This window comes from Peromyscus eremicus, chromosome 2, assembly GCF_949786415.1.
Source record: "Peromyscus eremicus chromosome 2, PerEre_H2_v1, whole genome shotgun sequence".
Taxonomy (NCBI): Eukaryota; Metazoa; Chordata; class Mammalia; order Rodentia; family Cricetidae; genus Peromyscus; species Peromyscus eremicus.
In genome coordinates, this window is record NC_081417.1 from 112200450 (window position 1) to 112216395 (window position 15946).

The 15946-nt window shown below is 45.9% G+C and overlaps 1 protein-coding gene across 3 annotated transcripts in view; it reads left to right on the top strand.

Moving 5' to 3' along the window:
- The first annotated feature begins 9906 nt into the window (after positions 1-9906).
- The window catches only part of Nfia (nuclear factor I A), a 344021-nt gene continuing 337981 nt past the window's right edge, over positions 9907-15946 (top strand). Inside the window, exon 1 of one of the 3 annotated variants that reach the window (XM_059254554.1) lies at positions 9907-10103. In XM_059254554.1, the coding sequence (XP_059110537.1) occupies positions 10101-10103 (3 nt within the window). In that variant the 5' untranslated portion in view covers positions 9907-10100. Of the gene's footprint in view, positions 10104-14759; positions 15102-15946 lie in introns of those variants that run through there. The other 2 variants (XM_059254555.1, XM_059254553.1) reach the window with 2 other exon arrangements.

Genomic DNA, 15946 nt, shown 5'->3' on the forward strand with positions numbered 1-15946 from the left:
CAACAGTGCCTCAAATTGCTTACTGTGTAAAGATAAGTTCATGCCTTATTCCTCCTGTCTGCTTCCCCAGACCCTAATGTAACATCTGGCATATCAGGGACATTCAGTAAGTATTTCCAAACTTGAATTTATTTAATAGTTGACTGTTGTAGAAATGTTAGATAGCGAATGTAAATTTTGGTAGTGGTCAGGGACAGCTGAAAAAATTTTTTTTTTGTTTCTCAGACTGGAGAGATAGCTCAGCAGTTCAGGGCACTGGTTCACCTTCCAGGGGACCTGGGTTCAATTCCTAGCACCCACATAGTGGCTCATGGCCAGCTCTAACTCCAGTCCCAAGGATCCAATACTTTCTCCTGGTCTCCATGGGCACCAGGCACTCACACGATGCACAGGCACAAATGCAGGCCGAACACTCACACACATAAAAGAAATAATTTCTAAATTGTTTATAGCAGCTGTCTCATGACAAATTCACACTTGTTTGATGAATTGTCAATATTATTTCTCTTGGGAGGACTAGCACATTAATAGGCATATTGTTAAAACCAGAATTACACACCACTTTCTGGCTTCTTTAAAAACTTCTTTTTCCACTGTACAATGCAACGCGCATACCAAGCGCGTGGGAAACTTGAATTTTTCAAGCCTCAGTCCGACCCTGCTTGCAGTACGGCAGCCATTGCAAGCGTGCTGGTCACACTAAGGCCTCTTTGTAACTGGCTCGCCTCGTTCTCTTTTGCTGTTCTTTCCTCAGTAAACACAAAGTGAAACACTGTGCCAAATAACAAAATGTTCCGAAGGTAAACGCTGTGCTTTCCAGCCTCATTTCACTGATTAGATGACTCCTAATATCTGCAATACAGCAAGGACTTTTGCATACTAAAATCCAGAGTATTTCCCCCTCCCCCAATAACTTTTTTTTTTTTTTTCAGAGTAAAAAACCAAGTTGCTTCTTGGTCTACTAAAAGCAATGGCCTACTAGGATCACTCACTGTTTTCCTAGTTACAAAATTCTGTGGATGCAGCATGTGTATAACTTTCAGAGTAAAGAGAGGTGGGGCATATAAAAGAAGCAGACAGCATCACTATCTAGTTCTATGGTTTTATACCCTATGCTATCTCTTCATTTAGTTCTAGGTAGGAACTGACTATCTACTCCGTGCTGGCTGGAATTCTCTCTCCTCTCTCTGAGGCAACACTAGCCTCGAGTTTGTGTTTGTCCTGCCTTAAGCTCTTTCCCAAGAGCTAGGATTACAGGCGTGCAACACCACCCCTGGCTTCAACATGACACGATTCATAAAGAATAAGTTACGAAGTCAGAATTAAACTACCTCAATTAAGGGAAAATCCCATTTAATGAAATATTTGTTTTCTGATGCTATCCCACAAATATAAAAATTTGTGATATTTAATTTGTCTGTGTTTGTGTATGTGTGTGTGAGAGAGAGAGACAGAGATGGACAGATGGACAGACAGACAGACTAGAGACAGAACCCAGGGCCTTGTACATGCCAGGCAAGCCATCTATCATAGAGCTACATCCCAGAATAATATTTTTTAATGTAACAAAGGAACAGTAATCTCCCATCAGAGCTGTTTATTGTAAGTTGCTCTAGTGTTAATGGAACTAAAATGTTAATTGACAAACAAAGGACTGCCTTACCAACCACAGCAATGACCTGAAGACATCACTGCACTCCCACCAGGTGAACGGTTCAGCAGAGTAGTGTTCACTGAGAAATGGCAACTTTCCCCACCGTTGGGCAGAGATGTACAATATAGTTTTTGTTTGTTTGTTTTTGTTTTTGTTTTTCGAAACAGGGTTTCTCTGTGTAGTTTTGGTGCCTGTCCTGGATGTCGCTCTGTAGATCAGGCTGGCCTTGAACTCACAGAGATCCACCTGGCTCTGCCTCCCGAGTGCTGGGATTAAAGGCGTGCACCACCACTGCCAGGCAGTATTTTTTAATCAAGCTGTTTACTAAGTATCTTTTGCTCCAGGTTAGCCTCTGGCTCATTTCAACTAAGTTTACTACTTTTTTTTTTTAAAGGTAGGCCAAGAGTGTGGTTCAGCTGGTAGAGTGCTCATGGAAGCCCCAAAGCCTTAGGTTTGATCCCCAGAACCCCATAAGCTGATTACAAGCCTGGAATGAAGTATGAAGGTAGCTAAAGGAAGATTAAAAAATTCAAGACTCTCATTGATTATGAAGTTCAAGGCTAGCCTGGACTATATAAGACCTTGTTTGTTTGTTTGTTTGGTTGGTTGGTTTTTCAAGACAGGGTTTCTCTGTGTAACAGTTCTGGCTGGCCTGGAACTTGCTTTGTAAACCATGCTGGCCTGGGACTCAAAGATCTGCCTGCTTCTGCCTCCCAAGTGCTGGGATGAAAGGTGTGCACCACCACTGCCCGGCAATTTTTTAAAAATTATTAATAAAAATTAAAAAGGGAAAATAATATAACGAAGGAGAAAAATGATGAGTGGCTTGTTACTAAAGCTCCAAAATCATTTCCGTACTGCTACCATGGTGATTTTTCTAGAAAAAGAAATCTGGTCTTATTACCAATTTCTTTGTATCTCTTAGTGATTCTCCACTGCTTTTACCTGGGCTTTGAGACTGACACCCACCTACTCTGCTTGATTCAAATAGGAACAAGTACAACAATTCAACAACACCATTTGTTAGAGTTCTCCTTGCTGACTTTATCCTGGGAATCTTGTGAAAAAGAAAAGTCAAAAGAGGCAGCAGAGTTCCTGGACCCAGGTTGGAGAAGAGACTCTGAAGCCAGCACCCATGCCAGCCTGGTCCCAGTTCCCAGTTCCTCTCTTTCTACTTTTTGACGAGTTGTGTGTTGTTAATATCAGCATGAATGTGCAAAGTCATGGGTCAGAGGTGCCAAGCCCAGCTATGTGCTTCTTTTCCTGTTGCTGACTGTCTGCTCTTACAGACATCCATGTTAAACTAGGTAAATTCTGTCTCACCACAAGGGGAGCACTGGCAGAGTTAGAACAGGCACTTGACCGATGGTGAAGAGTTCTAGGACAAGGTCCCCATCCATCCTACTCCCTTATTTATCCCTTTTCCCACACTTAGAGCATCATAGTGAAGCCTGACCTCTCTGTGACCACACTGTCTATGGTGTATAGAGCAACAGTGGCAGAGTGTGTGATGGGACGTATGTGCCAAACTTTCCAGGATCTGAAAATCTGTGTTGCTTTTGGAAAACCACTCCAGACTTTCATAATATTTTATGGATATTGTATATTTCATAAGCTCTTACTCTTTCTTCTTTGATTATTAAGAAACTCAAGGTAAATTGTTTTGTCTCTCTCCGTGTGTGTGAGTGTGTGTGTGTGTGTGTGTGTGTGTGTGTGTACATATGTGTGTGAAGGTTCATGTGCCTGTGTGCAAATGTGGAGGGCAGAGGAGGATATCAACTAGACTGGCTGGTTGGCTAGGAGGCTTCCAGGATCTACCTGCCACTCCCTCATACCTCCAGTGCTGGGATGATAGTCACATAAGTCCACAACCTCATTTATATGGGTGGAGGAGATTCAAACTCAGGTCTTTGTGCATGTTTGCATGGGATCCATCGAGCCATCTCCCCAGGCCTCAAGGTCAAATGTTAAATCAACCTTAATAAAGGACATAGGCTTTAGACGCTGTTCTCATTTTCACTTATTTGTATCGTGTGTGTGTGTGTGTGTGTGTGTGTGTGTGTGTGTGTGTTATACATCTTTCTATGCCAATATCTAAAAAATATAGAAGAGAAGAACATGACTAAATAGTGTCATTCTTTGCCCTCACAGGCCTCTAGAGATGAGCAGCTATTGGCAGTCCGGGGTCCCCACAGAGCTGAATCTCAGGTTTTTGTTTTTGTTTTTGGTTCTCCAGTTTCTCACTCACAGTTTCACTGAATCCTCCTCGAATCTTATGAAGAAAGGAAGGCTGATGATATTTATGTTTTACAGAGGAGGAAGTCAGAGCGGCTTGCCCCAGAAACTGACCTGTCCAAAGTCACCAGTGGTAGAAAGCAGGGCCCATAACTCTAAACACAGCGTCCTCACCTCCAGCTGCTGCCTTCACCCTCCTTTGGTGTCCCGGAAATTACCCTTTACTGTCTGCACACGCTGGTACACTTCTCAGTACTAGCCTGGACCTTGTTTTAATAATTCAATGTTTCCTCTCTTTCACTGGGTTTATCAAAGGTACGTCTCTTTCCCGAGTCTTCTTTCAGACACGGACAGCAGACACAGTCATTGTGCCCCTTCCCTGTGCCTGCAGAGTCGCCTCTGCATGACGTAACATGCCTGGCACCCACCCGGCAAGGGCCTGATTCTTTCCCAGCGGTGTGTCCAGCTCCTTAACTCGGCCAGCTTCGGTGTTATCGTCTATAGAACGTGGTTGCTGGATCCTCAGGAGTTCCCTTTCAGTTTGCTCCTCCCTGGTGACCCCAGCAGCTTCCTGAGATGACATTCTGTTCAGTTTCTTGTACTTGTTGTGTTGTGTCCAAGAAGAGAAGGATGGGGGCCACATGTCTGCTTTTGGTTACGATTACAGGCTGTCACCACGAAAACGGTACTTTCAGAAATTCCAAGTCCACATTCCTTCCTAAAGGGGACATCACAGTGTAGAGCTTTGAAGGGGAATGCTAAGTGAACTGGGTGTTCTAGTCAACTATTGACAAGTGTGTGGGAGCTTGATTATCTCTCCACAGCTTGCTGAACCTTAGTGTCCTCATCTATGAGATGGGAATGGCACCTATTCAGCAAGAAGGTTAAAGGTGATTGGCATGGCATCCTGTGAAAGGCAAATTCAGAATCTCTCTTCGTGCCACAATTCTCCCCAGCAATAAGGCCCTCTCTAGCAACAGCATACATCTAGCTTTGTTTACTACCAGAGCATTGAAGGTGGGAAAGGTAGCCATTTTCTGTGTTTACCCACATGTTTACAGCTATCTATTAAGGGTCTACTATGGGCACTTTGTATAGAAATATACAAGAATGAATAAAAGAATTGTCTGTATGAGTATATATAAATAGTTGATATTTAACAAATAGAGCTCTAGATGTTAGAGAGCAAAGGAGATTTTGACCAATTCCGCCTAAAAAGAGTGAGAAGTAGCATAAGTTAGCTGTTGAAAATGAATGGAATAGAGAGAAAACATCAGGAAGTTCTGGGCAAGATGGAATCACACAGATACACACACACACACACACACACACACACACACACACACACACGTACAAGAGGGATAAACATATATGGTATGTCAGAAAGTAATAAAAAAAAAAGAAGACATGGCAAGAATGAGAAAGCAAGAAGGAGAGAGTGAGTGAAAGGAGCATCTGAAAAAGAAGGCCGAGGATAAAATTCAGTAGTAAATCCTAAACTGGGGAAAGCCCTCAGGGTTTCTAAAGCCCTCAGGGTTTCTAAGAGATAACAATTGAAAGGAATTCCCAGATTTTGTTACTCTTGGTTATCTTGGTTATCCACCCGTAATCTCAGGGCACAGAGGCTTACATATAACTCTCACTGAGGAAGTGTCTCTGTCAAACCAAGTCATTTAGAGATTCGCATTCTTCCATGGCTCTCTGCTCTCTTGCCTCCTGGGCACTGTCCTAGCCCTTCCATGTGATGTTAGGGCCTCTCTTTTGCCTTTGGGAAGGCCCATAAACAAGGCAAATTTCCTTTCACCAAGTGACCTAAGAACTGGGTGTCACTCCTGTGCCATTGAAAACTTCATCACATGTCACTTACTCCTCCCCAAGAGGAGGAGTGGTAAGTATCAACTCTAAGACTCGAAACTGTTCATCTATATATCCAAGACAATAAGACAGACTGGGGATGGGGAAGGGGCAATATATGCCCAAACTTGCTTACTTAGGGGCCTTATTAATTCCTAGATTTAATTTTGCTTATGAAAGTTATCAATTATGATGCTATGTTAATCCTGTGACTGCCCATGCTAACTGGCTTGCTTTAAAAACTCATTGGTTAATCTAGGACCTACACAGGGAAATTGAGAAAATAGAAATATACATTTTTGTTTCAATGTCCCATTTTATTCACAATTAGAACAAACTGATTATCAAAAACATCCTGCAATTTTGAACAGCATCTCAAAATTCTGTCAGGCTCTGGTGTTCTAGTTTCTGTCAATGGCCTTCAAGAAGATTAGGGTTCTATTTGGGTCAACAAAGCAGAATTCCTGGAAGAGCTGACCATTTTCAAGGCATAAAGCCAAACTCTGTGGAAGCTCAGGCTCACAATGAGGTTAGCAAATCCGAGTCACCCTTCTTGATGAGCACCTGCTTTTTGGTATGGTGGAACAGAATTTGCTTGGATACAAAGTCAAGACTGAGGACAAACCAATCAGGTATAAACACTCCATATAGGCGTACTAGCCATTACTGGTGTCATTTTTATATTATTTAATCAATTATTAGGCGGAAGGGCATGATGCAAGTGGCAGTTTGTGAACAGAGAGACCCTCTTCTGCCTTTATAGGTGGGCACGTGGACACCAAGGAATGTCTGGAAAAGTGTTAGTTCTCAATCATATCCGTTGATCAGATGCCTTGACAACTGTCGGCGGGCGACACTGCTCCTTTCTTACCTCGGTGCCATTACGTTACCTTCTTCTGGCTGTGATCAAAATACCAGAGAGAACAACTTTAAAACAGGAGGCATTTGGGGTCATAGTTTCTGAGCCTTCCTTCGTCCCACAGGCCTTGGTTCTGACTCTGGGCCTGTGGTGAAGCACAAGTTCATGGCCACCACCCTAGGTTGGGAGCGGGGGGGGGGGGGGGTGTTACTATGAGTGCAAGTGAGGGTGGGGGTCACTGGGAATAAGCTACTCACCTTCATGGTGCCCAGGGAACATAGAAAGAGGAGCCAAGGATACGACATAGCCACAAGGCCACCCCTCCAGTAATTTGCTCCCCTAAATCTAGGCCTCATCTCATTCAAGAACCTTCCACAAATAGCACCTCTAGCTGGGGGAACTTAGCAGAACGCTCCATACCCAAACCTAACCACATCTTCTACAGAACCTTATTCTCATGGTTTGCAGATGAGCGCTCTCTCTCTCTCTCTCTCTCTCTCTCTCTGCCTTCTTTACTAGAGTGAGCTTCCTAATCAGCAAATTTTATTGTATTTCTTTCTCTAGCCAAATACTTTTGATGACTTCCCAATCGTTCAAATGAAAACTTAAATTGCCCATAAGCCTCTCCACCATCTAGCCTTACACTGACCTTGTAACTTGTCATCTAGTTACTATAAAGCAAGTCAATACAAACTAATCAGCCACCATGCATCACTTGTATACATTAACTGGGGAGGGATGACCTGTTCCTCCCTTGTCTGACAAATGCATACTTTCGGTTCATCACCAGTATCATTTGCTCTTTCCTAGCCCTCATGACTCTATTGGCACAGCCATGTAGACTTGGTCACTACTGTCACATGTATGTATATATGTGTATGCACACATACACATATATAATAATGTCATATCCATGTGTTTAGAACATGGCTCAATATGATGAATCCAATATACACATATTAGGTGAATGTTTCTCATCTTCCAAACAAGGAAGCTGATACTTGCAGAGGCTCAATAATTTTTATAAAGTCACATGGTATGACCAACATTAAAACCTAGGATGGACTCTGAAACACATGGTATATTGTTGAATAGATGGACATATTCAAGATCACTTTGGTAATGACTTCAACCTATCACATTAAATCAGGATCATGAACTACACACAGTCCACAGAAAACTCACTGTTGCAACTACTTATGAGGCCTAGCTTGCTCAGCAGTGTGGGTTATTCAGATCATGGCAGGGCAGTAGGAACCTCCTGGACTTATCTAAGGTTCTTAACCCTTGACAAAATGGCTTTTCATTCTTACAACAGGTCAGTGTCCTTTTTTTTTTTTAATATAGGTGTTATTATAACTGTTTGAAGGCAACAGAGCCTGGTACCAGTTGAAGCAGGCCTAGGGTGTTTTTTTATTACTTAAACTATTGTTTATCATCACCATAGACATCATTATTACCTAAGCCATTCTATTTAGTTTATTTCTGAGTCAGAGTAGTATGCCAAGTGGAAGTGGATGCTGGGTAGACAAGGACTGGATTAAATGCCACAGGCTGTGCAGAGTAAAAGCTTATCCTAGTCTATGAAAAGCAAACCACAACGGCCACCGCTTGTCTAATTCCAAGGACAGCCACAGTAAGATTCTTCCCAGTAAGGCAGCATTAGCTGACTAGTTGCTAAGTGCACGACTGAAGTGAAAATTATGATTCAAAATAAAATGTGAGTCTCCTTGAGCCCTTACTTTAACTGTGAGTGGTCTTACTGATTAGATCTTCTCACCAAGGACAGTTATGGAAATGAGAGGACCAGGATGTTTCTTAGTCCTCTTGGCTGAATAACTGGTTTTTTTTTTTTTCTAAATCAGGTGAGCTAAGTATACAATTTCCAGTAATTCATTTATTCTGCAAAATATCCAAAGTGACTTAAGGGACACTAAGCAAACACACTAAAAACAGCAACAACAATAACAGAGTAACAAAAAGTGCAAGTCTAGTGTGACGTTTTTCCATTCAAAGAGATGCTCCCTTTAACGCCATTGGTCTGTGCTCTGCATCAAAGAGTATTTTGATGCTTAAAACAAAGACATAAAACAAGTTTGACGGTGAAACAGCCACATGACATGGTCGTAAAGAGTATGGGTTAGTGGAATAAGACAGGTCAATGGGAAGGAGAAGCTCATACCAGTTACGAACATGCCCCTCCCCCAGTCATCATCCTTTCAGCTCTTTTCTGGGGGGTATGAAGAGGAGGGATTGCTTTAGACTTTGTACAATCCAGGGTTTGTATGAATATTGATAAATTAGGAGTTTGGCGATCGAATTAGAATGTTGTTAAAACATCAATGCTTTACAGGAGCTGCATTCTTGCTGGAATCCACCTAGCCATTCTGTGTTCCATCCTCTAGAGAGAACAGGGCCACTCTCCTGCTCTAAGCCCAGGACGAAAGCCTTATCTCATTGAAGTTCTCTGACATTTTGCTCCGTCTTGATTTAATGGACTAGAGAGGATCTTTAACTCCTGGTCTACATCAGTGCAAATAAAGGTTAAATCTCTCACTAACCATCAAGAACTAGTCTAATAATTCACGAGAGGCTCTGGAAAAAGAAACCAAGAAAGCAGGTGTGCAGGCGTGATTAAAACATGCAAAACCGGCATGACTGCGGGCAAATGTTCCGTAATCTTCCATCTCCAAAAGCCTGCTGCAATCTCCGCAAGCAAGGAAACTTCCCCTGCGCCAAAACCCGGATCCCAGAAGCCGGGCCTACAACCCAGGGGCTGTTCTGCAGCCGGGAGTCCCGACCCGAGCTTGCGCTGAAGGCCGGGGCTCCCATTGGCCACGCGCCGTGGGGGAGGAGGAGACTGCGCCGAGCGGGAGGAGGGGAGGCCAGGGCCTGTCCCTGCCCCCTCCGGCCCCTCCGCCTCGTGCGTGGTTACTATGCAAATTGCAGCGATTGCGGAAATAAACAAGGGGGTAGGGAGAGGAAAGAGGGGCTGCCGAAAGGATCGCAACTTCTGCAAAGTCTCTTACAAGCACACCAGGCAAATCCAGAGAGAATCTGAGAAGCAGCCAGCCCGGGTTAGATTGGATCGCTTTCAGAGAGGAGAGCGAGAGAGAGAGAGAGCGAGAGAGAGAGTGAGAGAGAGAGAGCGAGAGAGAGCAAGAGAGAGAGAGAGAGAGAGAGAGAGAGAGAGAGAGAGAGAGAGAGAGAGAGATTGTGTGAGAAGAGAGAGAGAGAGAGAGAGAGAGAGAGAGAGAGAGAGAGAGAGAGAGAGAGAAGAGAGTTCTGCAGTGGCAGAAGCCTTTTGATTTGGAGTTAAAAAAAAAATTATCCAAGAAGCCTGCAATTGGCCAGCAGCTTTAAAAAAATCTCTTCCGGGTTTTCAACGGTTCCAAGTTTATTTAGCTATTTTTTTTTAATGCAAAAAAACAGGGGACAAGCTATGAAGCAATTCGTCTGAGCATTTTAAAGTTTCTCACGTACTCTTTTTACATTGCAATGGTACGTGGTACATCTTAAACTTTCTATTTTACATTTATACTATATGCGTTATATAAACAACGGTAGAATGGTTATGCTTAATGGCTAAGACTTTTAAATTTCTCTAGCTCGAATATGCACTTAAGTGATTGCTGGGTAAATGTCTATTGTGATGGTTTTGTTTTAAAGATGCAGCTTTGTGGATGGCGTTTTTATTATGTGCAGCAGAGACCGGGTTTTTCTTTCTTTCTTTCTCTCTTTTTTTTTTTTTTCCAGGATTTGAAAAAATTGCTGAGCTTAACAGATTTTTTTTCCTCCTAGCGCTTGCTCGGTTCCAGAAAAGGGGGGAGGGGAAGGGGGAGATCCTGTACGTGCTCTGCTCTGTTAAAGACGTCTGGCCTCTGCAGTCAACCTAACCCGAAAAGAAATGTCTGGACCCGAGAATAATTGACGATTCGATCCTCTAATCAATGAGACAACATACGAGATTGACAGAAGCTCTATCCAATCATGAGAAAGCTTGGGCATACAATGGCTCCTAATAGCCATAGGGGGCGGGGCAAAGGAGATCTGAAGTTCTCTGCAGTTCTGAAGGGGATGGTGTGTGTAGTTCAAGCTGTCAAAGATACCAGCGCTTCCGGATTTAGCAATCACAATAGGAAAGAGTTTTTGAGTTTAAAGGAGAAAAAAGCTGTTTGGGGGATTTTTGCATGAATCCTGTGTGCCTTTTGACTTTGCTCTTTTGGAAAATTCTGCTACAGTAATATTTAAGCTTGCATTAGTCGTTGTTTTTAATACTCGGAAGTTGGTAACTTGTAGAAGGAGAGGTTTAACGTCTTTGAGAAATATGCCTCAATTTGGGGAATGCACTGAGCGTTTCAAAACTTCTCACTGATTCTTTTAGAATCTTTGGCATATCAAAGGAAGAGAATGCTTCATAGGTGGATGGACAGCTGTTCTGTAGATTTGAAAAGGAGGAGGGAAGGAGTGGATTTTCTTGAATTCTACTGTTTCAGATGATGGTCAATAGCAAAGAGCATTTTAAGACCTGCCAAGTTCACATTTCTTCTTGTTACCACAACAGCCCTACTGGAGGGTGCATGTGTGGAAGATAACGGACTCTCCCCTTTAGCTGCAGTCTGGCCTCTTGGTCGGTCTTGTCCTTGACATCTGTATGGTGGAAACCAACTGCCTTAGTTTGTCTTGGAGATGTAACTTGCATCTTCTGGCTCAAATATATCAACCACCACCTAATTCTGTAGGGAATGGATGGAAAATAATATGGATTCCTTACTTTTTTTTTTTTTTTTTTTTTTTTTTTAGTGTGGATTTAATACTCATCCAACTACTTCCCTGGGCCTTGGGCCTTGCAGTCAAACCTGGTTTGAAAAGTTGATGTGACAATTCACTTGTTTGCTCAATTCAGCAACATGATTCAATTGGGGATTATATGCAAGTAAGAGAAATCTGCATGAGTTACCAGCAAGTCAAAAACTAGTGAAGAAACTGCTGGAAAATGCTAGTTAATAAAGTTAGTCTTGGTAATAACTATAGAGCAAATGGTATTGTCACTTAGGAATCCTAGCCCCATCTTCATTACTTTGAGCATTAAAATCTAAATCACATTAATACAATTTTCCAATTAAGTAGACTAGAAATGAGAGGTATTTCAGATGTATGTAGAAGTGAAACTTTATTGACGTAATTTATACATCTAAGAGGATTTCACTAAAGCTGGCAAGGTAACGTTTCTGCAAATAAAACAGTAAATGCAAGGCTGGGCTCTGTGCCAGGGAGAATATGGATAGCAGAGAGCATGGCAGGATCCTCCGTTTTGCAAAGACAATCCAGTTTCAAGGCAGCCTCCTACCACTTGCAAAACAAACGATTGGAGCAATGTTTCCAATAAGGGGTTTACCCTTCCTAACAATGGGTCATTTATACGATTGCAATAAACTAGTTTTCATGTATCACCTGTGTTTCCTACCCCCTCTTTTCCCTTCTCTTTGCCCCTCCCTTTCCTCCCCCTTCTTTCCCTGTCCTTCCTTCCTCTCCCCTCCCTTAGTATCTTTGTGAACTCTAGACAAGGATTTACTTTTGCAACCTACAAGAGGGGAGAAAGTTAGAAATGCTTTTTACCCTGCCTGTCCTCTCAGGAACATCTGTTTCTTTGTGTGTTGAAATTTATGCCTGTTGGAGAGAAAGTTACCAGAAGCCATTCTGTAACTGTAACTCTTCTACGGTATTTTTCTCAGTCTAGTTTGTAAAGGCTGTAGTTGGAACTGGGCTTTGTAGTGCTCCCCCGCCTTCCACCCTCCTCCGGAGCGGGGGAGGGAGCGGGAGCTGGCACAGATAGGAGAGAAAGCAGGAGCGGATGTGGAGGGCTTTGGTGCTGAACTTGGATCCAGCCCTTGCCTAGAGGGCGCAAACAATCGTCCCATATCCAAAAGTCTTACGAAGGGCGCCAAAAGTTACTTAAGATAATATTGCTAACCGCAGAATGCTGGAAATCGCGGGCACATCCACTGCTGCAACAAAAGAAGTTTCTAAAGTGGAAATATCAGCATTGAATTACTTTCCCCCATTTAAAAAAAGAAGGCACGGCGAAAGTCAGTTATTTAAAAAAAAAATTTCCCCTTGAGAATCAAAAGTAAGAATCTTTGCTGTTTTGAAAAGACACATGTGAAATGTATCTTTATATACACAATAATAATAATAATAATAATAAATAATAATAATAATAATAATAATCCGCTTTGGAAGAGAGCTTCCCCAGAGCACACTCGGGACAATAACTTGTCACTGTGCCTCAGTTACATATTGGGTCCCTCAGCCAGAAACTTCTGTCGAGGAAACTTGGAGAGTCTTGAAGTTATAGATCCCAGTAAACATTCATGGCCAGGAATGTTTCTCTAACTCCTCTTAGCTTGGAGGACATTTCTGCCTTACTGAAAGACACGAGGAACCAAGTTGCTTAGTTTGGCGAAATGGACGTCCTAACTAAAGGCTGAAGTTATTCTTTTCCTTCAATCCTTAATACGTAATGGGACAGGTTTCCAAGAACATTCAAGGGCAGAAAGTGGGTGAGAAAGAATGGGTTCTTGAGTTGGAGCAAATACTGTAGTCCCAACCGGACTAGAGAATAAACAAAACTTTAGAGATGCAGGCTGTTGCAGAACGCTTTAGTTGGCCTTCTCTAGTAGCATTTGCCCCTTCCAAAAAAAAAAAAAAATTCTGAATGAAAAGTGCCCATACTCCATCAGTCACCCTTCTGTCCGGTAGGCATGCCTGCAGACTCTAGCCCTGTCACCTCCACCAGGGAGCAGATCCCTGGTCTGTGTGCCAGTGTCGGGATCTGGGGATTTCTGAGAAGGGTTGGTAAATACAGAAGGCTGCAAAACTTTAGGAAGGAGAAGAGGAGAAAATGAGAGTTTGGAGGAGACAGGTATACTTTTTTTTTCCCCTTCAGGAGAAAAAAAGTCTAAAGAGAAAATATGAAGTTAAAAAAAGAAAAAGAAAAAAAGAAAGCTGGAAGAGCAGGCTTGTTGGCAACGTGCCAAACCCTAAAACCGCCCCCCCCCCTCCCCGCGCGCCAAAACAATACTTTAGCAAACCTAAAATAATTGCAGGAAGCTCTTTTCCATTTTCAGAAATACTACCTGGGGGGCGGGGAGTGGGGATCCGCAAAACGCACCCTTCTAGAGGGTGTCTGGGGAACGCGGACTCGGATGTTAGTCCATGTCCAGTTCTGGGCTCCCATTTGGGGATACAAACATATCCTTTTCCTAAGGGGACAACCCTTTCACAGTTTTCCTCCTCAACACACAGAAAGATGTCCCAGCTAAACCACTGTTGTTTCTGACATGACAGAACTTTTTTGGGCGTTTGTATTCAAACCCACCAGCTCCCGACTTCTAGGAGGGAAGAGCGGCCACTCATGACTCTCCGCCTTCCTTTCTTCAGACCCCCCCTCCCCGCAATCTGGGGAATCTTTGGGGTGACCTTACTATTCCCCAGCACCCAGGTTCTGACTTGCTATAGGGCCGTGGCTGCACAAAGTTAGCAGGCTTTTGTGCATAATTACCTCTGCCGACGACACTATTCCCACAGAAAGCTTCGCAGGAGAGATTACAATGCTTTGAGCTTTACCGCATTTCAGAGGAAGGGGGGAAAAGTTACCTAGAAGGTCTGATTTTTTCAGAAGAAATTTGCATACATGCAAATGTACCGCGCGCCCTTCTCTGGGGCTTCTAGGGAGCCCACCCAGCGGCCCATGGGGGTACGGGGCGTCCTGGCAAAGTTGCCCCAATCCTCCACCGACGTCCGCGGAGGGCTGCGGCGCGGGTGGGGGGATGGGGAGGAGGAAAAGTAGTTTTGTTTGCTTAAGCACATCCTGTGGCAGCCTATAGCCGCCCGGAGGACACGCTGAAAACCGCTCCGCGCCGCGTTCCCGGGACCGCGCCGAGCGGGGCGGGGGCGGGGGCCGCGGGAGGCAGCGAGCGCGGAGCAAGCGGCGGGCGGGCAGCCGCGCAGGCTGGGGACCGGTGTCAGCGCCGCAGCCGCCCCTCCCCCATCCAGCTCCCCCCCCCCAACCTCCCCCCCCCCCCGCGGCGGCGCGAGCGGGCGGCGGCCGAGCGGTGCGGTGCAGAACGCGGCGCAGGCGGGCGCGCGGGCAGCTCGCGGGCACCCGGCCGGCCGGCGCGGGAGCGGGAAAGGGTGCGCTATGCCTTTAACGCCCGCGTACAGTAGACAGTATAGTGGAGTGTAGGGAAACTCTAGGCGGGGTTAAAGTTCAGCGCGTGGAGCGGCAAGAGCGCTGGCTGCTGCAGTTGAGCCGAGTTGGAAATGTGAACGCAAGAAGCAGGCTTGATTTTTTTTTTTCCTCCCCCCCTCTCCTAGCTCTCTCCTCCTCTCTCTCCCTCTCGCACCCACACTCACGCACACCTCCAGCCCGCACACAGACGTGCACGCACCCCCCGCCGCCCGGCAGTTATGTATTCTCCGCTCTGTCTCACCCAGGTAAGCAGCTGCGGGGGCGCGGGGCGGCCGTGTGCCTCGGCGGGAGCCGTGTCTGCGCGTGTTTCTGTGTGTGCGCGCGCGTGTGCGGGGGGGGGGGGGCTGCAGCTTTAAGAAAGTAACTTTGTTTCCATGCGGGTGCATTCCTCCTGCTCGGCCATTTGTGTGGGCACATGGCTAATGGCGCCCTCTTATTAATGCGTTAATTAATATCGGGGCGCCGGACTGCGGAGTGCCGGGGCTTGCGGGTGCCCCGCACGTGTGTCCGCGGCTGCAGCCCCTGACACGCTGCAATCTGGACTCGGCGTCTGCGGCGCGGAGCGCGGTGCCCGCGGTTCCTCCGCGCCGGGGAGGGGCGGCTGAGCCCCGCAAGCCCCGCACGCCGGCTGTACCGGAGCGCCCTGTCTGCCTGCGCCCTCCCGCGCCACCGCGCCCCCCGCCGACGCCCCGAACTCTTACTTTTGTTTTGTGCCAGCTTGCGGGCCGGGCCGGGCAGCGCCCCTCGGACGCGGCGGGCGGTGCGAACCCTCGCCCGTGGGCTGCGTGGACACACACCCCGCGCCGGCCCAGGACCTTGCGTCCTCGCCTCCCGCCCACGGCCCCGGGCGAAAGTTTCGGGGTCGGGCGTGCCAACGCCGTGCAGGCCAGAGAGCTGCCGAGGCCGCGAGTCGGGCCGGGCTGGGCCGCTGCGGGTGGAGTGGGGCTCCGGCCCGAGGTCGAGCGGCGGCCGGGGCCCGGAGTCGGCTGCCCCGCTGCCGCCGCCTATGCACGGCCCAGGCGGCTCAGCACGCAGGACCCGGCAACTTTCCCTGCAACCCCACTCGCAGCGTGGGGCTTAGAGCCCCTCC